This window comes from Dipodomys ordii, unplaced genomic scaffold, assembly GCF_000151885.1.
Source record: "Dipodomys ordii isolate 6190 unplaced genomic scaffold, Dord_2.0 Scaffold138, whole genome shotgun sequence".
NCBI classification, from domain to species: Eukaryota; Metazoa; Chordata; class Mammalia; order Rodentia; family Heteromyidae; genus Dipodomys; species Dipodomys ordii.
In genome coordinates this window covers 1278961-1305256 of record NW_012267354.1, presented here as the reverse complement: position 1 = coordinate 1305256, position 26296 = coordinate 1278961, and the positions used below count along the sequence as shown (strand labels likewise).

Sequence of the window (26296 nt, the reverse complement as noted above, 5' to 3'; positions counted from 1 at the left end):
TCTTAAGCAAAAAAAAAAAGTGTGGGCACCAGTGGCTCATGCCTACTCAGGAGGTTGAGATCTAAGGATCTCAGTTTGAAGACAGCTCTGGCTAGTTCCCACAAAACTCTTTTCTCCAACCCACCACTGAAAAACTGGAAGTGGAACTGTAGCTCAAAGTGGTAGAGCATTAGCCTTGAGCAAAAGAGCTCAGGGACAGCGCCCAGGCCCTGAGTTCAAGCCTCACAACCACCACCATCACCACCAACAACAAAAAAGTAAAAGGCTAAGGGGCAGCACTCAGGCCCCAAGTTCAAGCCCCAGTACCAGCACATTATTTTTTTTTTTTAAGGATACTATGAGCCTTAAGTCTAGAAATTCCAGACAACATAATTATCCCTCTAAGCAGTTTTTGCTGCCAAGAAAACAAATGGTCTGGAGAGCTGTAGCAAAGGTAGGGCAGGGAAGGCAGTGGGGGGGGGGGGGAATCCAAGAAATAATAGTTTCCCACCTTCAAAATGGCCACCACGGCATTTTCCTGGCGTGGGACATCTGCATAGTGACAGAAGGGCCATCACCGGGGGTTCCCCGCCTCCCTCCACGGGCCAGGTGTCATTGGCCACCTGGGTCTGTCTTCCCATGAGCTATTGGCTAAGCAACATTACAGGATCCAGACTTCCTGGGTTAAGCTAAATTAAAAATGAAGCCGACTGTGGAGGGAAAGCAGGAACCAAGAAGAGCAGGGGCCGGAAGCAGCAGCCACCGCGCGAAAAGCTTTGCCAGCAGCGTCTGGGTGTCAAGGAGCCTCTTTGGCCAGTTTGTCAACGTTACCTTGTTCTCCGCTATCGCCCCACCCCTGAGGCTCCTAGGAACCAATTCTCCACGGTGAAGCTGATGGCGTCATCGGTTGCCGGGCAGACTAGAAGCATGGGGGGAGGAGTCTCACGGAAATGAAGTGGGCACTCGTCCCTGGAAAGGAGGCAAGGGGGATGGGGGGAAAGGAAGAGAAAGGCCATACGGCATTCTAGTCTAACTTCCCTTCTATGCTGGCATGCACCTGCTGGGATGGGAAGCTCATGCCTGCAGTCCCGCCCTGTCTGGTCAGCTCTGAAGGAGGTAGTGTTCTTTGTATGGAGATGAATCCTGGCTCCAGCGTCTCGCACCCACCTCTTCTTCAGGACAGCCACAGGGCAGCCACTCTCCCACAGGACAGCATGGCAGTTAGGTTAAAATCAGCACAAATCCATTCCCATTTCTGAGAGAGAGAGACGATGGAAAGCAAGCCTAAGAAATTAGTTTCAAGCCAGGCGCTGGTGGCTCATGCCTATCATCCTAGCTACACAGCAAGCTGAGATCTGAGGATTGCGGTTCAAAGCCAGCTTGGGCAGGAAAGTCTGTAAACTCTTATCTCGAATAAACACTAGAAAACCCGAAGTGGCTCTGTGGCTCTCAGCGACAATGCCCAGACCCAGAGTTCAAGCCCCACGACTGACGAAAGAAAGAAAGAAAGCAAGAAAGAAAGAGAAAGAAAGACATTAGTTTCACCTGATTCATCAAGCTGACGTGTTTTCTCTTTAAAAGATAAAAATTACTGGTGAATTTCAAAATAATAAGAGAAAACACAAAAAATGGAAATTTTTTAAAATTAAGAATTAAAAAAATTAAATTTAAATCTCTGGTAGAATGCTATTTTGTTCCTGGTGCAGAAGAGTTAAAAGTTCTCTTTTAAAAAGTTCTTTCATGCAATGTCTCCTGGAGCTCCCTCTAGTGACATATTACAAGTATATGTAATATATATTCAACGAAAAATATAGATCGACTTTGGAAGGTCGGAAGATTTTCAAGATATAGTCTTATTTTGTAAGAATCATTTTTTTTCTACTCATGATGTTGAGATGTGAGGATCCTGGTTCAAAGCCAGGGCAGGAAAGTCTATGACACTCATCTCCCTATGAGCTTTTCATAGCTGGCCTGCTCAGCTGAGCAATTCCAAGCATCCTGCCACATGGAAGAAGAACACCCAGATAGTTTCCATTCTGGAAGGAGAGAAATGTCCACATGAGAGGAAGCCAGGATGCAGACCTTGACTTTCACCCTCACCACTCCAGAGTAGTCAAACTCTGCTTTGTACCTGAATTCTAGCTGCTTTGGAATAAGAAAGTAACTGCTAGCTAAAATCTGTCCTTCTAGCCACTTATACCTGTCTCAAACAAAAGCAGAAATGTCTGCCCCAGACACACTTCTACCTCTTATTTCCCATCATTTTTTGTGATTACAAAAATAGTCTAGATTTGTGTCCAACATCGTAGCTGGTAGTTATAGTGCTCTGAGAATGTGCGAAACATAATGCAATCAATGGATCAAAGCTTTGTTTTGTTTTGTTAGTCATGGGGCTTGAACTCTGAGATCTATCACTTTGAGCCACAGCATCATTTCCAGTTTTCTGGTGGTAAATTGGAGATAAGAGTTTCACAGACTTTCCTGTCTGGGCTGGTTTTGAACCACCATCCTCAGATCTCAGCCTCCTGAGTAGCTAGGGCTACAGGCATGAGCCACCAGCACCTGGCTGTTGAATCTTAATAATTTTAATTAGTTTCCATGGCCACTAGTGGCTAGTGATTAACATATTGTGGACATCTTGACTCTTAGTTGTCCTCAATGCTGTGTGTGTGTGTGTGTGTGTGTGTGTGTGTGCGAGACTTGAACTCAGATTTCAAGTGCTGTGCTTGGGCTTTTTTTACTCAAAGCTAATGCTCTATCACTTGAGTCACTCCATGACTTCCATCTTTTTGGTAGTTAATTGGAGGTAAGAGTCTCACAGACTTTCTTGCCCAGGCTGGCTTCAAACCACAATCCTTAAATCTCAGCCCCCTGAATAGCTAGGCATACATGTGTGAGCCACACTGGCACCTAGCCATAATGCTACTTTTGTCTTGTTTGGTTTGACAAAGCATCTTTGCTTTCAGATTGGAATCAAGTACAGTGGCTCATGATTGTATCCTAGTTACTTGGGAGGCTGAGCTCAGGAAAATTACAATTCAAACTCAATCTAGGCAAAAAGTTCCCAGGACACAGTCTCAACCAATAACTTGGTGTGATGTAAAACAGCTAGAGGTATGGCTCTTATGTAAAACAGCTGGAGGTATGGCCAAGTACCAGCTCAGAAGGTGAGTAGGCCTTGAATTCAAAACCCCAGCACTGGAAAACAAAATGGAAATAGGGCTAAAAATGTGCTAGAGCACTTGCCAAGCATTTTAATAGTCCTAGGCTCAATCCCAAGATTGAAAGCTGGGAGGATTGGAACACAGAACTTGGGCAGATACTGTTCTCATCTATGTAGTTTTCCACTGAGTCTAGATAAAGAAAAGGTCAAATCTTTACTTTCCTCTCACATTCCTCTGTGACACCAACAAAATCAGAGAACAATGCCAAAATGTCCCACCTGCTAGCTCTGTCCCCTAACCCTGTGATGACTGATAGCTGATTCTCGTCTTCCATTTGCCTTTCTGAGAATAGATGACCATCAACTGTGATGTCTTTCTTATGACTCTCCTAAATGCATTTTTTGGGGGGAAAGCTGACTAAAGCTAAGTGACCTGTCCTATATCTGAGCTAGGAAGTTTGGATTTACAACGGAAGAGAGGAAGTTTAACATCTAGATGAAAGCCTGGCAATGACAGTTAAGACAAGAAATACAAAAGCCAAGGCTAAAATAATCTCTCAGCTAACAATAATTGCTCTTCTTTGGCTAGTTCCTGAAGGTGAGAAGGAACTTTATACAAACATTGGCCTTTTCTGAGGTCCAGTAACTGATGGATCCCCACTGGTCAGCCCCTAGATACCCTCTCTGAGACTGGATTTCTGGGAGGGGAAAATGGAGAAATGTCCAGTACCAGGCAACCACTGCTCCATTGCTCTGAGGGGGTGGGAGAGGCAAACCCCGGTCATCCCTTGGGTCTGTAGTCCTTTTGTGTAACTGCCTGGCAAGGGTGACGTGGGACTATGCCTATGGACACAGCTGCAGCAGTGCCCAGGGTGGAGGCAGGGCCCAGGCAGCAGGGCCCTCCCAGATCCTCCCTCGGGCTTCTCAGGGGTAGGGGACATGCAAGGCCAGGGCCTCTGCTTGGCCTGACCCTACCACGGGGACTCTGTCCCCACTAATAGTGGAGATGGCTCTTTTATGGAGATCCTCTCTATCCACCTGCCTCCTTGTCCTCCTTCTCCAGCTGCCTTCTAGCGGTGCAGGTAAGATGTGTTTATTCCTGCTCTGCCAAGATCTAACAACAGAAAAGCAAGATTTCCTGAGCTAACCCTTTTCAATCCTCTTCAAATACTATATGACTGACTTTTCTAAAACACAAGATCTAGTGATATGAGTTCTCCCCCCCCCCCTCAGAATCTTCATGGGTCCTTACGGAATAGAATCCAAACTTGTGGTTCTGTGGTTCTTGCAATCCAATCCACAGCCTCATGCAAGTTAAGTACATGCTCCACCATGGAGCTGGATGTTTAGTTCTGGTTGGGGTTTTTACTTCTCAAATGAAAACAAATAATGATCTGTTGGAATTGCTGGCAGGATTAAATGAGCTGAGATATATGATATGCTTAAAAATTGACATGTTTGCAATATATCAACAAATGTTATATCTTGCTATATTTGAGTGAGTGGCTCTGCAGAGCAATCACCAATAAAGGAGAGTCAGACTCCCCAGCCCAGGGAGCCACCAGCTGACAGGTGAACAAACACCTTCCAGCTCTCAGGGAGAAACCAGCCTCATCTCTTAGTAGCACAATCTCACCTGGGAAATTCATCCTATACAGGATAAAGAGCCAGAAGATGCTCAAAAGAGGGTCCAGAGCTGGAGTGAAGTTGAACATACAGAGGGTAAAGAATGTCCCACAGAGCCGGGTGCTGGTGGCTCACACCTGTAATCCTAGCTACTCAGGAGGCTGAGATCTGAGGATCACGGTTCAAAGCCAGCCCGGGCAGGAGAGACCGTGAGACTCCTATCTCCAATAAACGGCCAGAAAACCGGAAGTGGCGCTGTAGCTCAAGTGGTAGAGCGCTTGCCTTGAGCTGAAGAGCTGAGGGACAGCGCCCAGGCCCAGAGTTCAAGCCCCACGACCGACAAAAAAAAAAAAAAAAAAAAGAATGTCCCACAGATTCTCCAAGGGTTAACCACCTCAGCAAAGAATTTTGAGGAACAAAATGTGAATAAGAATGAAGAGCTGGGAAGTAGCAGTTAAAGAGGATGGAGTGACCAAAAGCAAAACCTCTAAACTTCTAAGGGGAACATAAGAATTCATTTAAGGCAAGGCCAAACAGGGAGGCTCAGGAGTGAATTAAACTTCAAGATGGTGCCCACCTTCTGAGGTGGGACCTGAGGGCTGGACTTGAAGACCAGAGAGGACTACAGCTGGCAGGAAGGTGGGCTTTAGTATATGCTCAAGGGCGGCGGGTGGGGGGGAACGGACATGTGTTGTGGGAGGCAAGGTCATGTGAAGGTCAAATGAAGAGAGGAAGAGGGTGGACAAATATGGTCATAATATTCGATGTTTCTAGGTGAAAAATTGAACTAGGTAAATTAAAGAGATGGGTGGGATTGAGAGAGATGGGGGAAAGTGGTGAAAGGGATGACATTGATCAAGATGCATTGTACTCACCAACTGACATGTTGAATTAAAACCCCTTTATACAACTAGTCAAGGGTAATTTATAAAATTAGGAATTAGAAAACAATATAAAACTTAAGAGATGGGTGTTGTAGCTCAAGCCTATAATCCTAGTAGCTATTTGGTAGGAATTGAAGGATTGTAGTTTGAAGCCAGACTGGACATAAATGTTCAGGAAACTCCATCTCAATTAGTGTCAGGTAGTGCATGCACCTTTTCTACCAGCAGCAAAGGGAGTCACAAATAGGATTGCTGTCCAGGCTGCTCCAGGTACAAGTGAGATCAGATTGCAAAAATAATCAAGCTGGGTACTAGTGGCTGACACCTGTAATCCTAGCTACTCAGGAGGCTAAGATCCAAGGATTAAGGTTCAAAGCCAGCTCAGACAGGAAAGTCCATGAGACTCTTATCCCCAATAAACTACTAAAAGCAAAACAACACATACACACACACACACACACACACACACACACAGAAGTAGAGCTGTGGCTCAAGGGGTAGAGCACTAGCCTTGTGCAAAAAGAAGTTTAGAGAGAGCATAGGCCTGGAGTTCAAGTCCCAGGACCACACACACAAACACACACACACACACAATGTGAAAACAGGATGGTGGGAATTGGCGTGGTAGAGCACAGCTTAGCAAGCATAAGGCCCTGAGGTCAAACACCAGTCCTATAACTAAACAAATTGGCAGCCTCCTCCTTCCCTATTTTGAAGCAGCCCTGCCCATGATGCACGTGTCTGTGAAGGCTCCCTCTGAACCTCGGTTTCTTCTCTTTGGTCTTTTGGACAGGACAGTTCAGAGTGATAGGGCCTGGGCACATCATCCGAGCTCTGGTTGGGGATGAAGCGGAACTGCCATGTCGCATATCTCCTGGAAAGAATGCTTCGGGTATGGAGGTGGGGTGGTACCGTCCCCCCTTCTCTAGGGTGGTTCACCTCTACCGAAATGGCAAGGACCAAGATGCAGAACAGGCACCTGAATATCGAGGCCGAACAGAGCTGCTGAAGGAGTCTATTGGAGAGGGCAAGGTGACCCTCAGGATCCGGAATGTGAGGTTTGCAGATGAAGGAGGTTTCACCTGCTTCTTCCGAGATCATTCTTACCAAGAGGAGGCAGCCATGGAATTAAAAGTGGAAGGTGAGTCATGCCATAAAATTAATAGGAGATATTATTTGTTGGGGTGGTCATGATTTCCCTTGAGACTTGTCATTCTTCCAATTGAGCTCCTTCAACCCACACACCTCACTACTGAGGTTCAGTTTTGTAGAAACAGATATATTAGTAAACAGGAACTTCCATATTCAGTGTCTGGTGCATCATTGTTTGGGTAGGGAAAGAAACTGGAATCAAAGCCAGTGCCCAGGAACAGAAAAGTGACTAAGTAATTGAGGGCATCTGTACTGTGAATGTTGTGCACACATTTAAAAAATTGTTTTGTTTAAGCAAGGAACTGGTGGCTCATGCCTATAATCCTAGCAACTCAGGAGGCTGAGATCTGAGGATCAAGGTTCAAAGCCAGCCCAGACAGGAAAGTCCTTGAGACTCTTATCTCCAACTAACCAGCAAAAAGCCAGAAGTGAAAGTGTGGCTTAAGTGCTAGAACACCAGCTAGCCTTGAGCCAAAAAGCTCAGGGACAGTGCCCAAGCCCTGAGTTCAAGTCCTCACACTAGCATGCGCGCACACACGTGCATGCACACGCTCACACACACACACACACACACACTATATTCTTGGTAAAACTGAGTCCATGTGAATGAACAAGTAGGGACTTACAAAAAGAAAGAACTGTCCTTTGTAGATTTTTACCTTCATCCCTTCAATTCTCTACAACTCCCTTTTCCCTTTATGTACTGGATGATTTGGGAGTTTACTTTCTTAATCACAGGAAAAAGTGGGCAAGTAGATAGGAAAACTTTGAAAGTTAATTGCTAGTTCACCGAAGAACCAGTAACTGTTCACAGAGAGCCTATGGAAGAACCCAAAGAGCCTGTGCCTCAGAGCCTTTCCCCTGCCCCCTCCCCACCTGCAGGGCAAACATCAAACAATCTGACACTCTTGTCTCTGGGGTTGGGGGAGACTGCTGCAGTGTGGGACCAGAAGATGGCATTGTATGCTGAATAACAAAGCGCTATTTCTAGAGATGGAGATTGCCGGGACATGAAAATAGCTCTGTGTGTCACAAAATGTTCTTCAGGCAGCTGTTTTTACTGGAGATTTTTTACCCACAAAGAAGTCAGATGGGGAGGATCTCAGTTTACAGATGATTTTCCTAGTTCTTGCTTAAAAATTCTTACTTCAAGAAGGCCTCTCCCAATAGACTGCCACAACAAACAAAAGGGAGGAGAGGGAAGGAGAGAGGAGGAGGAATATAAGGAGAAAAGAAGATCTGAAACTAAATCCTTTTCCTTTGCCTCAAGGGGAAAAAGTTTCTCTTTTGATTTTATTTCTACTTTCCAAGCTCTAGGGAGCCAGAAGGATATTTTTTTGCAAGTTTCTTTCCATCTTTCTCTAAAAGGTTTCCAATTTCTACCTCTCCCTCCCTCCTCCCCTGCCTCCCTCCCTCTCTCTCCCTTTTTCTCTCTCTCCTCCCCCTTAAAAATATATGCAAGTTGGGCTGGGAAGGTGGCTCAGTGGTAGAGCGCTTGCCTTGCATCCCTGAGGCCCTGGGTTCGATTCCTCAGCACCACATAAGCAAAAAGAAGAAAGCCGGAAGTGGCGCTATGGCTCAAGTTGTAGAGCGCTAGCCTTGAGCTGAAGAGCTGAGGGACAGCGCCCAGGCCCAGAGTTCAGGCCTCACGACCGGACCTAAAATATATTTATATATATATATATATATGCAAGTTAGGGGTTGGGAAGGTAGATCAGTGGTAAAGTGCATGCATGAGGCCCTGGGTTCAATTCCTCAGCACCATATAAGCAGAAAAAGCTGAAAGTGGCACTGTGGCTCAAGTGGTAGACTGCTAGCCTTGAGCTAAAGAGCTGAAGGACAGCGCCCAGACCCAGAGTTCAGGCCCCATGAATGACTGTGTGTGTGTATGTTAGGTGTGATGGTAGGGTGACTGGAATGTGTGTGTGTGTGTGTGTATGTGTGTGTTAGGTGTGATGGTATGGTGACTGGAATGTGTGTGTGTGTGTGTGTTAGGTGTGATGGTATGGTGACTGGAATGTGTGTGTGTGTGTGTGTTAGGTGTGATGGTATGGTGACTGGAATGTGTGTGTGTGTGTGTGTTAGGTGTGATGGTATGGTGACTGGAATGTGTGTGTGTGTGTGTTAGGTGTGATGGTATGGTGACTGGAATTCCAGCAGTACTGTAGGCTAAAGGCAGGAGGATGGCAAGTTTAAGGCCAGCCTGGGCTACACACATTCACACACATATGCAATTTGTACTCATACACACAAAGTAAAGAGAATGTATCAAGCCAGCCTGATTGCTACTAATAAGGCATTATTTCATTGCTAAATGCTTGAGAATATATCAAACATAAGAACACACATACAAAAGGAAGCACAATTATGACCACATCTCTAAGAGTCTATATACAATCATCAAATGCACAATCCCTACTCAAGGTGTCAAGTATTCTAATATTTGGATGTTTTTGTTGGTGGTGGTTGTAGGGCTTGAACTTTGGGGTCTGGGCGCTGTCCCTCAGCTCTTCAGCTCAAGGAGAGCACTCTACCACTTGAGCTACAGCACCACTTCCAATTTTCTGTGGTTAATTGGAGTCTCACAGACTTTGCTGCCAGGGCTGGCTTTGAACCGCAATCCTCAGATCACAACCTCTTGAGTAACTAGGATTACAGGCGTGAGCCACCAGTGCCCAGCCTTTTTGTTCATTTTTTATATGATTCTAATCTTTCATGAAAGTATAAGAAGTGTGCAAAAAGAAAAAGGAGAGGGAGGAAAAGGAGCGGGAGGGAGACAAGGAGAGAGGGAAATACTCCTGTATATGTAAGTTCAGCCTTCCAAATGGATATAGAATCAGTAATAGGAAACATATTCAGCCTAAGATGAACAACATTCAGGGGAAAAAAAACTGAACATGTATCTTTCTTTGTATACTTTTGACATTATTTCCTAAACAACACAGTATGACACTTACATTGTTTTTAGTATTATAAATAATTCAGAGACAATTTAAAGTATATAGGAGTGGGCTTGAGTGTAGCTGGGTGGTAGAGTATATATGTAGCATGCTGCAGCTCTAGATTCTATCCTCCCCAGCAGTGCCAAAAAAAGTATATGAGAAGATGTGCATAGGTGATATGCAAAGCGCTGTGTTGTATGCTGGGAAAGCAGGCTGTGCAAAGTCAATTCTGCCTTTCAGATCCCTTCTACTGGATCAACCCTGGAGTGCTGGTTCTCATCGCAGTGCTGCCTGTGCTCCTCCTGCAGACTGCAGTGGGCCTCCTCTTCCTCTATCTGCAGCACAGACTGAGAGGTATGCTACTCTGAAGCTAGGCCCACCAAGAGCCTTCCCTGATCCTGAGACAGAGCACTTAACTTTGTGTGGGCATTGCCAGTCTGGGGCTTGAACTCAGGGAGGGCCTGGCACTGTCCCTGGGCTTTCTTTGCTCACCCAGCTCCATTTCTAGCATGTGTGTGTGTTTAATTAGAGAGAAGTCTCAGGGGTCTTCCAGTCCAAGTTGGCTTCAAACAGCAATCCTCAGATACCAGCAGTCTCCAGCGTAACTAGGACTACAGGTGTGAGCCATGGGCTCCCAGCTTAAAATTTTTTGAGACCTTTGAGTCCAGGACTCAATTACATCTGTGTGTATGTCTGTGTCTGTGTTTCCGGTGGTGGGGCTGGGGGTGTGGTGGGCCTGAGCACTATCCCTTAGCTCTTCAGCCAAGGTGGGCAATCTATCACTTGAGCCACAGCACCATGTCGAGTTTTCTGGTGATTAATTGGAAATAAGAGTCTTAGGGACTTTCCTGCCCAGGCTGACTTTAAACCGTGATCCTCAGATCTCAGCCTCCTGAGTAGCTAGGATTACAGGTGTGAGCCACTGGCTCAATTACATCTTACTGATTGCTTTCATGTGGATAGCAGGACTCTAGTTCCCCAGGAGGTTAAGTCTTCAGAGAACAGCTGCCTTGTACAGAGAAGGCCACTGAGGCCAGGAGTGATTTACTTGAACTGGAGGCTGTAAGAGGCAGAGCTCAGGCTCCTTTCTGTACCATACTTAGCAGCTCATGCACCTGGGAGAGTGTGAGTCAGGCTGGATTTAAGCTATTAGCAGTCTTAAATAAAGATTCTGGGGGGGAAAGTGCTGTCACAATGTGTTTTTAAGCTGCTTCCTCCATCTTTTCCATTCAACACTGAGCAGTGAGGTTCAGCTGTGGACGAAGCTGCTGTGTCCAGAGCTTCCTTTCTGAGCCTCCTCCAACTCACTGTTCTCCCCAAAGCCAACTCACTAAGTGTCCAACCTGACATTTAATTCACTAAGAAAATAAAGCACCAAGGAGGGTTTGGGGCTGGATCAACAATGACTTTTTTTTTTGGTGGCACTGGGAATGGAACCCAGCGCCTTGGGCAGGCTAAACAGAGTTCTACATTGATACACACCAGCCCAACAGTGGAAACCTTTCCTCTTGCCTTAACTTATCCCAGATGCCTGGTTTAACTACATGAATAAAAAGTCTTCTTCACCATCATGGCTGTGCAGAAAAATGATTGGATTCCATCCTAGACACTGAACTGTGAGCAAAACTCAGGTTCTCCAAGAGCAGACAGTTGCCTGGGGTGTCAAGTTGAAATGACATTCTCCCTCCTAAATTGCAGGGAGAATTAAAGAGAATAACATGGAAAGCGCTCAGGGAAGAGCCAGCCACAAAGTAGAGGCCCACTAGTTCCTTCCTTGCCATTCAGATTGGGAATAGCTTTAGATTCACAGTGACAGCCCAGGAGGGTGGAGCAGCCAACATAAACAGAACTAGGAAGAGCAACAGTAAGGGAGATAATAAAACCTGAAGGTTTGAAGCACTGCTGATTACCGAGGCTGGGTGTGAAAGATGGCTCTTGCATTATTACTTGATCCAGGTAATAGCCAGGGAAGAGACAATTCCTCCTGGTTTCAAACTTAAGTGACTTTTTCTATTTTAGGAAAACTTCGAGCAGAAATAGGTGAGTGCCCCCTCCCCCCCCCCAGGGCCCCGTTTGATCTTTTGGCATGATATGTCATTTTTCTGTCTCTTCTAATACCATGCTTCCTTCAGTTGGAAAATTCACTTTTTAAAACTATCGAGCAATAGAGGGTCCATTGAGATGCCCTGTATCCATATGAAGAAATGTCACTGTTAGGAAAGATCAAGCAGACAAAAGGGAAGAAGCCAGAGCTCTCAACAGATCAGATCAGAGTTTAGCCTTCCATCCACTTGATCTTTCCTAACAGACACAATGATCAACCCCTTATACAACTAATGCATGCGGCAAAACAAACAAAAACCAGTCAAGAATTGTCAACAATCTGCTATGCTTCCCTTGTCTTCAGTCTTGGGTGAAATCAAATCCTATAGCTCAGTCTATCCTGTCAGGACATGAATTAGTCCAATTTAAAACTAACAAAGAGGGCTGGGATATAGCTCAGTGGCAAAGCGCTTGCCTAGCAAGTGCAACGTCCTGGGTTCGATCCCCAGTACCAAAAAAAGAAAAAAAAAAAGCTAACAAAGACCCAAGAGATAGGACTCCAGTAAATTCATTTCCCATTGTTCCTTTCAGAGAATCTTCATCGGACTTTTGGTAAGTGCAAGTATTTCACTTGGGCTCCAGTCATCTGGGGAAACAAAGTTCCCTGGCTCCTGGTAGGTGCTTTCCTTTTTTCTTTGAGTAAGCCATCATTTGCATGTAAGATTGGTAAAATAACAGTAAATATTTCTATACTACTTTGTGTGATTCCTGGGATTTGAACTTGGGACCTGGGCACTGTCCTTGGGCTTTTTTGCCCAAGGCTGGTGCTCTACCATTTAAGCCACAGCTCCAATTACAGCTTTTTGGTGGTAGTTGGAAATAGGTCTCAGATTTTTCTGCCCAGGCTGGCTTCAAACCACAATCAACCAGATGGAAGCCTCTTGAGTAGCTAGGATTACAGACATGAGCCACTGGTGCCAGTTTTTTTTTTTTTTTTTAATAAAATCCATGACTCATGCCACACACACACACACACACACACACATAAAACACTAAGCCTACATAAGGTTGGTGAAAATAAAGATGTGCTGCTTTTTTCAAGTCCATCCCTAGCTGGCCTGGGACTTCAGGTTAAGAAATCTAGTAGGGAGAAGGGTGAGTGGAGCAAAGGGAAACACATTAACCGCTGTTTGTTCTGGTGAATAATTCAGATCCCCACTTCCTGAGAGTTCCTTGCTGGAAGATAACACTCTTTGTAATCGTGCCAGTTCTTGGACCCCTGGTTGCCTTGATCATCTGCTACAACTGGCTACACCGAAGACTAGCAGGTGCAGTGATGGGACAGCAAACAGGAACCACTCAGTAGTGGGGAACCAAGCCAAGCCAGAGTGGGAAACCATGGAACTGGGCTCAAGATTCCAGAGTTAAGATTTCCTTCATCCTGTCCCCATGAGCATTTCCTGCCCTTCAGGGAAAACTGAAGGAGAGGGCGGGGTCAGTCCGAGTGAACACGGGGAGGCGGGGAGAGAGGTAGTCATCTTCCATTGGTTATCTATCTCCCTATCTACTTGTTTCCTTTTTTTTTTTTTTTTTGCAGGACAGTTTCTTGAAGAGCTAAGTAAGTTCATTTCTCATTTTTATCAGCCAAGAACAAAATGTCGGGAAAGGAAGACTAAGCAGAGGGTTGTGAGTGGAGGGAGGACCCTTCTATGAAGGGATAATGGGAGGAGGCCACTGTTGGACAAATTTATAGGTGACTGAGAGGGATGCCAGGCCACTCCCACCTGCTGCCTGACCGCACTCCTTCCCCGGACTCTCACCAGCCTCCTTCCCATTCTCTGCATAAGATGAGATGATCCCAGAGAGCTCAGGTTCAGAGGTTTCATAGTAAACTACTGACAGTATTTTCTTCAAGCTATCTGTTCCTTCTTCTAGGAAACCCCTTCTGAGTGCTGACACATTTTTGGCTGAGGTGCAAGAGTCTGGTTGGTCCAGAGTCTGGTCCTTGGGAACATGTCATCCATTCACTGGACTCTGCTGTGGGCACATTCCAATCTGCACATCCATGAACATTCTGAATTCCAAATAGAATTGATGTCCCTTCTTCTGTCCTCCACTTTATTTCTTCCTCTCCCAGTTTTTGTCACACTTTTCCACTCCTCTCTTCTACCAGGAAGCGCTTTATGGTGGGTCACCTTTTGCCATCAGAGGACACCTGTGCAAGAACAAAAAGCAACAGACGAGAGGCTCTGTGCCATGACCTGGAGTCCCAGAACCTCCTTGCTACAAATGACAGTCCATCAAGTTTGCAAATAGTGGCTCTTTCTTCCAAGATTCCAGCTGTGACTGGGGTAGAGAGCAAAGGAGCAGTCAAGTTACCTGAGATGTTGAGTGAGCTACAGATGAGAATGTGTGAAGCCTTAACTAAAACCTGGGGATAGCTTCCCAGATGGATTCCACAGAATACTGTCCAGACCCTACCTTGTCTCAGCAGCCTGAGGAGGAACTTTGGCAGCAAGGGATGAGAAGTGGGCCATACATGTCTCTGTTCTATTTCCATATCTGTCTCTCTTATCCCTTTCCTCCCACCTGCACCTCTACCATAGAATCTACTGTTTTATTCAACTATTACTACTTAGTGGTTTATCAGACACAAAGAAACAAGCTAGGTGCTAATTATTAATAATACAAGTTTCTATGTGCACATTTCTTTCCCCTTCTCTGTGTTGTATTTCCTTCATTATTTTTCTATCCTCTGTTCCTCAACCTACGCCTCCAGACCCCAGAGGCAAATCCTCAGGCAAACCAAATGTAGACTTAAGTCAGAAAGGCCTCTTATTGTTTTAATTTATTTTTGTTGGTTGTAGGGCTTGAACTCAGGGCCTCAGCACTGTCCCTGAGCTCTTTCGCTCAAGGATAGCGCTCTGCCACTTTGAGCCAGCTCCACTTCTGGTTACTGAGTGCTTAATTGGAGATAAGAGTCTCACGGGAAATTTTCTGCCCGGGCTTCGAACCGTGATCCTCAGATCTCAGCCTCCTGAGTAGCTAGGATTACAGGCGTGAGCCACCTGCACCCAGCTGGCCTTTTATTTATATATCAAGACCGTCACTTATCTTTTGCTTTCCTTCCTTTTCCCACTTTTTTTTTTCTCCGTGGCTTCCCCTCCTCTGGGGCCATAGATCCTAGAAGATCCATTCCCTGCTTGCTTTTAGTCCTTCCTGACCATGGGGGATTGGAAAGGAAGCCCAGCCAGTAACCCAGGACCACCCAGCATTTTGGAGGGCTACCCAGGTTTTGTGGCCTAGGTTCTAGGTCCTTGAGTTTAGAACTGTTCCAGTGATCCAGAAGGTCCTCCTTCACCTCAAAGCAGAGGTCACAGACAGGACAGCAGTAGGTTTTCTGCTCTGGAAAGTGGACCTTCTGATGGTTGGAGAGATCGGCTTCCATGTTAAAAGTCAAGCGACAATGAGGGCAAGAGAAGACCTTGCCTCCTGAGCACTTCGCTGGAGGAGAGTTGGATCTGCTAGCTAGGCAGACGGCTCTACCACTGGATGCCCGGGTTCTGGTGCCAGAAGTCTGGTTCACGTCCACAAGCCCCCGGATGCGCCGTCGGCTCCTAACTGTAGGCGCCTGGAATCCAGCTGTGGAAACTGGAGTCTTTACAACAGGCTTCTGGTTTCCAGCCACTGGCTCCTTGTTTCGATGTATCTTTTGATGGCGTTTGACCTCTGACCGGTCTCGGAAGCGCTTCCCACACACAGGACACGAATGGGGCCGGTAACCCATATGAACACGGCGGTGCCGGCTCAGACCAGAAGCATCACGGTAGGTCTTGTCACAGAGAGAACAACTGAAGGGCCTGTCTGCATGATGCAGGCGTCTATGGTGGTTGAGGGCCTGGGGGTTCCCCAACAACTTTCGACACTGGTTACAGCTGTTAACCCGCTTGTGGCTGTGAGTACACTGATGGCTATAGAATTGGGAGCGCTTGCTGAAACAGCTGCCACAGCTGTGACACAAAAAAGGTGGTCCAACTTTGGAGGATTTGCCCACTCGGGTCTTCTTCTCTTTAATCCGATCTAGGGCAGAGAATGGGATATGGCCTTCTTTCTTGGAAGCAAGGGATATTGTCTTATCATTAGTTCCCTCATTGCTCAGATCCTGACCTGGTTCTTGATGCTCCTCTTCCTCTTCCTCTTCTTCCTCTTCCTCCTCCTCTCCTTCTTTCTCCTTTCCCTCCTTGAATCCTGTGGTGCAAAGAAGAAATTAACACAGGATTCACTATGACAACACAAGCTTTCTTTTAGTGCAAGCTGCTGGCCCTTTCTGCCACCCCTTTCCAATCCAACATATTCACCCTACCCTAGTACTCATAGGCCAGAATTATAAGCAAATAAAGTTTTAACCACAATCTTCCAATAATATCAGATATCTAAACCATATTCTTTGAAATCCATCTTCTCGTTTTTAGTATTGTTCACTCCCACAAACATTCCACAGTATACAAGAATCCTCCCACCTATGAGTTCACCTCTCATTGTTTGAGTTAAGCAGTCAACCACAGTCCAAAAATATTAAATGACAAAAAAATTATTTTTTTCCAGGTCCTGAGACTTGAACTCAGAGCCTGTGCACTGTCCCTGGGCTTCTTTGTGCTCAAGGCTAGCACTCTACTACTTGAGCCACAGCATCACTTCTGGCTTTTGTGAGTGGTTTATTGGAGATAAGAGTCTCAGGGGGACTTTTTTTGCCCAGGCTGGCTTCAAATCACAATCCTCAGATCTCAGCATCCTGAGTAGCTAGGATTACAGTCATAAGCCACTGGCACCCACTTAAAAAAAATTCTTTGAGAAATACTACATTTATTTAACTTCCTGTTTATAAAACTTCCTGTTTTATTAGGGTTTAATCTCTTACTATGCCTCATGAATAAATCAAGCTTTATCATAGTTCTATACATGTATGAAAAAGTATAGTATTATCAGAGTTCAAAGCTATCAGTGCTGGTAGTTTTGGGTGTCCCTGCTAACCTGTCTTGGCATCTCTCTAACCCATTTACTCCTGTCCCAGAAACATGTCTCTCCTTTTCCAACCTATCATCTCACTGCTTCACTTTTCTCTTGAAAGAATTTTTTTAAACTTAATTTTACTATCAATATGATGTATTGGTTCCAGACTTGGCCCTTTCACATCTGCTATCTCCTGTGTACCCATTTTAAGAATCTTAATCTAGGGCTGGGAAGGTGGCTCAGTGGTAAAGCGCTTGCCTTGCATACTTGAGGCCCTGGGTTCGATTCCTCAGCACCCATAAGCAAAAAACAAGCCGGAAGTGGTGATGTGGCTCAAGTGGTAGAGCGCTAGCCTTGAGCTGAAGGGCTGAGGGGCAGCACCCAGGCTCAGAGTTCAAGCCCACAACCGGACCCAAAATTTAAAAAAAAAAACCAAAACAAGAATCTTAATCTAGATCACTTACATGCAGGGAAATGACTTTCAAAAGGCTAGCTCCTAGCAAAGTGCCTGGCACACAAGAGTGACTTAGTTGTATGAATACACAAATTTGTATATTTTAAGGTTTTCATTGTTATAAATACTATCTTTGTTTTCACGTCAGCTTTCTTCCTTTCTTTTCTTCTTTTCTTTTTAGTCCTGGAATTGAACTCAGGGTCTGGGGGCTGTCCCTGAATTATTTTGCTCAAGGCTAGTGTTCTACCACTTGAGCCACACTTCCACTTTCAGCTTTTTGAGTAGTTAATTGGAGATAAGAATCTCACAGACTTTTTCCTGCCTTATCTAGCTGCCATCCTCAGATCTGTCTCCTGAGTACTAGGATTATAGGTATGTGCCACCAGAGCTTGGTTTCATTCTAGGTTTAATTTCTTTTCCTTTACTATCTAAGTTTAGCGACCACATCAGAGAGGCTAACAGTAAGCTTCTCTACCTGCCTAGGAAAACCAGATTTTCTGTAGCCCTAGCTCAATGGGGTTGCCTGAAGGACCACAGCCTCTTACCCACAGACTCCAGGTTCTTCAAGATTTCAGTCATAACATCCACGTAAAGGGTCCTCTGACCTGTATCCAAACATTCCCACTCTTCCTGGGTGAAATTCACAGCCACATCCTCCAAGGACACTTGCATTTGGAAGAGCAGGACAGACTAGGAGAGTTTGTAAACGTAGTTTCAAGGTTCAGAAAATTGAAACCTAAGAGAAATATAAAACCATGGAATGAAGAGAGAAACATGGAGACAGGCACAAAATCAGTAATTGTGACTTATAGAAAGGAAAGGAAGAATGAAGACAAAGAAAGAAAATGTGGCAGAAAAAAGTGAAACAATGACTATAAATAGAAAGGAAAGAATAGCCGGGCACCAGTAGCTCATGCCAGTATAGCCTATCAACAAGTGGCTGAGATCTGTGGATCACAGTTTGAAGCCAGCTTGGGCAGGAAAGTCTGTGAGATGCTTTTTTTGGGAGGGGGGTGGAGGGGTCAGTTGTGGGGCTTGAACCAAGGGCCTGAGCGCTGTCCTGGAGCCTCACAAAGAGGCTCTTTGTGATCAACGCTAGTACTCTACCACTTGAGCCACAGTGCTACTCCCAGTTTTTAAGTGGTTAATTGAAGGTAAGAGTCTCACATTGACTTTTTTGCCCAGGTTGGCTTCGAACTGTGATCCTCGGATCTCAGCCTCCTGAGTAGCTAGAATTACAGGCATGAGCCACCAGTGCCCGTCTCTGTGACTCTTAGCTCCATTAAACTAAAAAGAAAAAGAAAAAGCTGCAAGAGGAACTGTGGCTCAAGTGGTAGAGTGCTAGCCTTGAGCAAAAAAAGCTTAGGGCTAGTGTCCGGGCCAATGTTCAAGTCCCAAGACCAGCACAGAAAAAAGCGGGGGAGGGAAATATGGTTGCTACTCTAACAAAAATTTCAGAAAATAGTCAATGAAAATAGTAGGGAAGAAAGTCTTAGTGCTCCTTTTTCTGTTGCTAGGCTTGAAACATTCTGAGACCCCAGGGAGTCAGGGAACAGCCAGGGAACAGATGAGAGTTTCAGGAGTCTAGGATCCAGTGCTCCTCTTTCTTATTCTCCTTTCCTTTATCTACATCTTCCACCAGCAGTCTTTCTTCTTGGCTTCCAGCAGGGCTGCTGACACCCTGCCAAACCAAGGGAGCAGCACCTTTTTTCCTATCGTGTCTCTGGCTTTATTCACTTCTGGTTTGGCTCCCAGGAATGTCTATTTAATGATAAGCAGGCAGATGGAGAGGTTCTGCTAGGACCTGGGGATTAATATAGGTTCCTGTGACAAGTATGTCCGCTTCAAGGGAAATTCTTCCTTGTTTGTTTTACTGTCCAAATTTGCTTTCACAAGTAAGAATATCTTTAGTTCCCTCAAAGTCTGAACTGTAAAGCTCAGGAACCTGGTTCTCCTGGGCTAAGCTACTACTGTCCAGTAATGCTAGGCTGGGGCTAGGTGTCTGCCTGTCCCAGCCTGCTTCTAGCTACTGGCTGGTGGCCCACCTCTAGGAAACTGAGGTCAGGGAGAGACAACACATCAGCAAGGAGAAAGTTACCTTGTAAATCAGTTACCCTGAGTAACAACTTCTGAGGCCATTTAAAGTCAAGGATACTCTGGATCTACACGAGAAGTATTGATCGCACCTTAGATCCAGAACCATTGAAAAGCAGTTAGGGAATCTGGCCTGCATCTCCACAAGCCACCTTGAGCAAATCTCATCCTCGATATGCTTTCATGGAAAATGTTAAGAATAAACACATTCTCTAAGATTCCTCTCAGGATGAATACACACAGTACTTGCACAGATCAAGCCCAGGGCCTGACTCTAGTATATACCTGTGACCTGGATACTGTGTGTGTGTGTGTGTGTGTGTACATGTATATACCTGTGACCTGGATACTGTGTGTGTGTATGTGTGTGTGTACATGTGCACACTAATCTTGGAAATTGAATTTAGGGCCTGGGTGCTGTCCCTGAGCTTTTTTTTTTCTTCCTCAAGATTAGCTAGTGCTCTATTACTTAAGCCACAGTTCTACTTTCAGCTTTTAGTAGTTAATTGGAGATAAAGAGTCTCACAGACTTTCTTGCCTGGCTTCAAAGTGTGATCTTTGGATCTCAGCTTCCGGAGTAGCTAGGAATACAGATGTGAGCTACCAGTAACTGGATTTTTAAATACTCAATACTCCTAAATTTACAATGGGACAACATCCTCATGAGCTCACCATAACTTAAAACATCACAAAGGAAGAAGTCCATCACAATGCATCTGATTAAGAATATGATAGCTTTCCCCTCCCAATCCCATGGTTGACTCAGAAGCTGCAGCTGGTAGCCTTGACACAGCAGGCAAATATCAAGAATATTCTATTTACTACACATTGCTAAACTGGGAGCAAAATCAAAATTCAAAGTATTTCAACTGAATGCATAAGGTTTTCTACCACTGTAAAGTTTGAAGTATCATAAATTGAACCATCATAAACCAGGGATCTTCTGCACATCTAGTCCTTGTAAAGAATACAATCCAACAGAACTCAACTTATTCAAAACTCCTAGTGATTCAGATTCACTGTAATTTCCTGTTCACCTTGAAAAAAGTTTCTGCTCCCACACAAACATGGCTGAAGCCTGCCTCTTCCTGCTGATAGCCAATTCCAGGTGCAAAGAAAAACATAAAAACTTGCCCACTTCTTCGAGAAGAGTAACGGTATCTGATGAAAAAGGTATCTGATGAACAGTAAATTGGATTCCCAATTCATTTTGCCTCCCTAAAACAGGAAATTGGTTTTCTCTTCTCCTTCCCTCCCTATTTACGACCATGAAAGAATAGATCTAGGATTATTCTCCCACTTTCCAGCTTCAATTAGTGTCCGTAAGACCCTGGTCTTCCGCTTCTACAGCAGAGGAGACCCGCGATAGCCACTGCATCCTGCGTGGCTCTTACTGAGAATGAGTGTCAGGAAAGGATCCTTGGTGCTGATTCTAACTTCTGTGGGAGCTCTGACGGCGGCAGCCATCTCCGACTCTCCATTACCTTTGATGGTATTTGCTTGTTCAGACCCCAGGGCTGAACCGGGCTCTGAAGTGGAAGTCTGGATATTCACAGTGGGCTTTTATCTGCCCGGGCCTGGCCCCCACCCTCTCACAATGCAAACCTGCCGAGGGAATGTGTCGCCATCTTTCAATCCTCTTAGTCCCGTTCCCTTTCTTCTCCTGGTTTCTTTCCCACAAAAAAATCGGAGGACAGAAATTCCAACATACATACACAAGCCTTTGAGAGCTTTGTCCACGCAGCCACCTGAGTTCTTCGCCCCTCGGATACGCAAAAAGGCTCTCCTAGACTCGTCCTCCCGAGCAGCCGGGGAGGCTGTGCGCGTGAGCTCTCCGCTCGAACCTTCAGGGTCCCCGCCTTGCCCGCAGGTCGCGGCTTCCTCCGGGCAGGCGCAAAGGGCTATTTGGGTCGCCAGGGCCCGCACAGCAGGCGCGCGTTAACGCTCCCCGCGCCCGCCAACGTACTCCAAAACACTCCCATTCAGCTGGGCGCCGGTGGCTCATGCCTAGCTACCCTCGTCGGGATTCGAAGCCAGCCCGGGAAGGAAAGTCCCAGAGGCTCTAGCCTCCTATTAACCATCGGCAAAAGGCCGGAAGTGGGGGTGCAGCCCCAGTGGTAGCGCGCCAGCCCCTTAGAGAAAAAGGCGAGCCAAAGCCTCACTGCCGGCACACACACACCACATAATCATAATCGCCCGGTGCCCATCTGTCCCGAGACTTCCTTTCTGGGACCCCGACTCCCGACACGTGCTCGGAGCCCTTTCTTCCCGGGCTGAACTCAGGCTTCCTCCAGGGAGCCTCAGGGCTGGAGGCTGCCCGGGGGTAAGGCGCAGTCTCCCCTCCACGGCCGAGCGGTGCCAGGGGTACCAACCCCGCACCAGCCATTAGAAGGTCGGCGCGACTCCTGCCGGGGTTACTCACCCTCTGGGCGCCGAGTACGCAGACTCCCAGGGCTCGGCCTGGGGACCGCAGCTTCCGCCCAGCTCAACCCGGAGCGCGCGAACCGCCCCAGCTCCGCCTGCTTCCGCTCCCTCCCACCCTCCCACCCACCCCGCCAACTGACCCACTTCGGGCGGTGGTCCCCACTAGGTCCAGAGTGGGCACCCTAAGAAGCCGAACGCTTAGAGGGCACTGCCACGCCCCTCCATCTCTCCACCCCTGCCAGTTGATGTAACACTGGTCCTCCCCTTGCGCTAAGATGCCCCCATATTCCCAGACCTAATTTACTCTTGTAAAAAGTGACACTTGCTTAGAAAACAGAGTCACTAAAGCTTTTGGGACTCGGCTGGTGAGCCCGAAAGAGTACTTTACAGAGGGGTTAAGAGGCACATATCATCTTAGAAAAGTCAAGTCAAGGGGGAGAAAACAGAGATAGAAGAGGCAGGGAAACAGCGAGTACCTCACCAGCGTCAAGTTTCGCCAAGTTATAGAATCCAACTCAACCCTCGCAGTGATTTCCCCCACTCTTGATAAGCTCAACTAAAATCACACTTAAATTTTCTTTTCACTTAACTAGCACTTAATATGGTTGACTTTGCAAACCAAAACACTTTTGTAAACTGGGCATCAATGGCTCGCACCTGTAATCCTGCTCAGGAGGCTGAGATCTGGGGATGGAGGTTCAAAGCCAGCCAGTTCAGGAAAGACGATGAGACTATTATCATCTCCAATAACCACCAAACAAGCCAGAAGTGGATCTCTGACACAAATGGTAGAGCACCAACCTTGAGCAAAGTTTTGCTCAGGGACAATTTCCAGGCCCTGAGTTCAAGCCTCAGGATTTTTTTCAAGTGAGGAAACAGGTCTCAAGCTGTTGAGCGTTGGCCAGACATCAGATCTCACAGCACCAGAACTTGAAACCAAAGCCTCTACAGTAAATAAACTTGGTGGGAAAGGTGGTAGGAGGCACAGACATTGGTTGAAAAGTGATGCGATTTCCATTATCTTCATATCCCCATGAAACATGGTTATAGATGAGGGCATTTGTTCCATTATATATGAAGAAACTAAACCAGTCTTTCAGTAAAGATGGGATTTGACTTTATTTTTTTTTTCAGTTGTAAAACTTGAACTCAGGGCCTGGGACACTAGTCCCTGAGCTTTTGTGCTCAAAACTAGCACTCTACCACCTTGAACCACAGCTCACTTCTAGTTTTCTGGTGTTTAGTTGGAGATGAGCATCTCAAGGACTTTCCTGCCCAAGCTGGCTTCAAACTTTGATCGTTAGATTTCAGCCTTCTGAGTGCTAGGATTACATACAAGTGTGAGCCACCAGCACCCAGCTGACCTGCCTGACCTTGCCTCACCCAAATCTTACCTTGATTCTAAATCACTTTATTTACAAAACCAGACAGCTAGGCTCTACACCGTACTTTACCGATAGCACCGCCTATCCTAGCCTGGCACTCTTTTATTTGGGTGAGGTGGGGATGCAGTAATTATATTCCTACCAACAGAGTATACGGGTCCTGTGTATCAGGGTCCCCTGTCAACCTCCTATTCTCACCATTTGTTATTTGTTTTCCTTAATGATCACCACCCTGACTGGAGCAAGATAAAATCTCAATGATGAGCTGAGCACCAGTGACTCACACTTATAAATCCTTAGCTACTCAGAAGGATCAAATTGAAAGCCAGCCCTAGAAAGAAAATCTGTGAGACTCATTAGATCCAATTAACCACCAAAAAGCCAGAAGTAGAGTTGTGTATGGAGTGGCAGAGTACTAGCCTTAAGCAAAAAAAGGACAGTAACCAGGCCCTAAGTTCAAACCCCAGTACACACATACACACACACACACACACACACACACAGAAATGAATACTGAAGATAAATCAACAAAGTCTCAGACCCCATGGGAAAACTAGAGGAAGACACAGTAAGCTTCTACATCAGTGTTGGATGCAGACTCAATATGCACATTCTGCACAAAAGCCTGGAGTCACCCAACCAACTCTCTGTGGAGACTGGGCTAGGATTTGGTGAGATGTGTGTTGACTAACCCCTATGCCATCTCAGACAACTCTCAGTGCTCAGTGCTATACTCACACTTGTCCCCAACTGGTGTGAGTCAGGTTGAGGGTATTACAGTTCTTTATTGTGGGAAAACCTGCTCTGGGATAACAAGAAGCAAGTTGCCTGAGTCTCTGATCTTGATGATTTGTACTATGTATATCTCTTTCAGAGAATTGCCTCTTTTCACTTTTCTTTTTTTTTGGGGGGGGGAGAGGGGGTCCTGTTGTGGGGCCTGAACTCTGGGCCTGGGTGCTGTCCCTCAGCTCTTCAGCTCAAGGCGAGCACTCTACCACTTGAGCCACAGCTTCCTTTTTTTTTCTTTTTGCTTATGTGGTGCTGAGGAATCGAACCCAGGGCCTCATGCATGCAAGGCAAGCGCTCTATCACTGAGCCACCTTCCCAGCCCCCTCTTTGCTTTTTCTTCTTCTTTTTTTGTCAGTCATGGGGCTTGAACTCTGGGCCTGAGCACTGTCCCTCAGCTCTTCAGCTCAAGGCGAGCGCTCTACCACTTGAGCTACAGTGCCACTTCCAACTCTTTGCTTTTTCATACTATGGTTTTTTTGTTTTCCTGCTGATATTGATGCAGGTATGTGTATGTGTGCCCATGTTGTACAGGTTAGAACTGATTTGTCTAATAGTCCTCTGAGTTCTACAACACACAGCCTTGCAGCAGGCAACACCTACTAGTGCTGCAACTTCACAGCTGATTGCTGCCCCTCTAATCTTCTCAGGTTCTTCTAGCAACTTGAAAATGGAAAGAATTTTTGTTGTTGTTGTTGTTGTTGGTCATGAGTCTTGAACTCTGGGCTTGGGCGCTGTCCCTCAGCTCTTCAGGTCAAGGCTAGTGCCTACCACTTGAGCTACAGCGCCACTTCTATCTCTTTCTACCTTGAGGCAGAGTCCACCATCCCTCAATGGAGAGGAAAATTATGCCATGTGGATTTGGTAAACAAGACTGCAAACTAACAGGACTTTGGGTACGTGGTCTAAGCCAGTTGCTGAAAGCCAGGCATGACCTTGCAAAGGCAAAGATTTGAGGTGAAAGAGAATTTCACCTGTCCTCAACCCTGTGGCCACAGGAGGGCACTGCTGCTCTGCCCTCTCGGATTGGCCCGGCATCCAGGGAGGGGACTGAGCTGCTTTGTGTGATCTGAACTGGGTAGAGATGACCAACATGGAGACTAGGAACCCATGCAGAGATGAAGATGCTTCTGAGTACCCTGGACTGCACAAAAAGCAGAAGACAGGAGAGGTCCCAAGAGTACTTCTCAGTTTGAAGATTCCATCTATTCTCCCAACAACCCCTTTCTCCAGCCTATTGATAACTCTGGAAAACTGAAAAAAAATTATTTCCACCCATTTCTTTTCTGAAGATTCTATTTGTGGTATGTGTAGCTGGGGATTGAATCCACAGCACTATACACGCTAAGCAAGTGCAAGTGCTCTACTACTGAGCTACATCTCCAATCCCTGAGGGCTATTTTTTTTTTTAATTTACAAGTTACCTTTTTAGCAGGGCAGGAGTGGCTCACACCTGTAATCCTAGCTTCTCAAGAGGCTGAGATCTGAGTATCAAGGTTCAAAGCCAGCCCAGGGAGTAAAGCCCATGAGACTCATCTCCAATTAACCACCAGAAAACCAGAAGGGGCACTGTGGCTCAAGTGGTAGCATGCTCATGAAGAGCTCAGGGGCAGCACCTAGGCTCAGAGTTCAAGCCCCATGACCGGCAAAAATGCTACAAGTCCCACAATTGGCAATAAATAATAAATAAAAATAACTTTTTTGCCAGTCCTGGGGCTTGAACTCCGGGGCCTAGGTACTGTCCCTGAGCTCATTTTGCTCAAGGCTTTGCTCAAGGCACTCTACCAATTGAGCCATCACACTACTTCCAGCTTTTTCTGTAATTAACCTGAGATCAGAGTCTTACTGACTTTCTTGGCTGAGCTGGCTTTAAACCCCAATCCTCAGATCTCAGCCTCCTGAGTAACCAGGATTATAGGCATGAGCCACTGGCACCCAGTGCAAAAATGTATTTTTGTATATCAGACTCTATTATCATCTTATTTTATTATATACTTATCACAGCTCATATAACAATGCCATACAATTTCCCTTCTCATTAAGAAAGTTCTACACTCTTAATCTGAAATGCAATTATTTTGTTTATTCTCAGCATGGTCAGATGATCTATTCTCAAGTGGCCCATAGGAAGTAACAGGAGGTTATGAATTTTCTGACTCTTCTCAGAACTCCCTCAGACACATGTGACCTTCCACTCAAGTCCTGAAGGGGAGAAGGCACCCTGAGTTATTGAGTCCTGGATTTCTACCCTGAGATCACCCTGACTTGGCAATGGGATGGAGAGGACCAGGCCCCAGGGCATGAAGTTTGTGGAGACCAGGCCTACAGAGAGCAGCTGTGGTACCACCTTCTTG

General features: G+C 46.0%; 2 protein-coding genes across 8 annotated transcripts; one reads left to right on the top strand and one right to left on the bottom strand.

Annotated features, from left to right (window-relative positions):
* Positions 1-4009: 4009 nt before the first annotated feature.
* Positions 4010-14664, top strand: Mog (myelin oligodendrocyte glycoprotein). Of its 5 annotated transcripts, XM_013031341.1 has the most exons (7): positions 4010-4224; positions 6446-6793; positions 9987-10100; positions 11766-11786; positions 12381-12401; positions 13001-13117; positions 13387-14664. In XM_013031341.1, exons 1-7 carry the CDS (start codon positions 4149-4151, stop codon positions 13500-13502), a joined length of 813 nt encoding a protein of 270 aa, XP_012886795.1. In that variant the 5' UTR covers positions 4010-4148; the 3' UTR covers positions 13503-14664. The 5 variants fall into 5 exon arrangements, with proteins under 5 accessions (XP_012886795.1, XP_012886797.1, XP_012886799.1 ...); XM_013031343.1 differs by having other exon boundaries at positions 13001-13470; XM_013031345.1 differs by lacking the exon at positions 6446-6793 and having other exon boundaries at positions 4149-4224.
* A 213-nt stretch (positions 14665-14877) lies between these two features.
* On the bottom strand, positions 14878-21818 carry Zfp57 (ZFP57 zinc finger protein). Of its 3 annotated transcripts, none has more exons than XM_013031338.1 (3): positions 21770-21818; positions 17799-17989; positions 14878-16037 (listed from the first exon to the last, which is right to left on the bottom strand). In XM_013031338.1, the coding sequence occupies exons 2-3, from the start codon at positions 17923-17925 to the stop codon at positions 14896-14898; spliced, it is 1269 nt and encodes a 422-aa protein (XP_012886792.1). In that variant the 5' UTR covers positions 17926-17989; positions 21770-21818; the 3' UTR covers positions 14878-14895. The 3 variants fall into 3 exon arrangements, with proteins under 3 accessions (XP_012886792.1, XP_012886790.1, XP_012886793.1); XM_013031336.1 differs by lacking the exon at positions 21770-21818 and adding an exon at positions 21059-21714; XM_013031339.1 differs by lacking the exon at positions 21770-21818 and adding an exon at positions 21063-21714.
* Positions 21819-26296: the final 4478 nt, after the last annotated feature.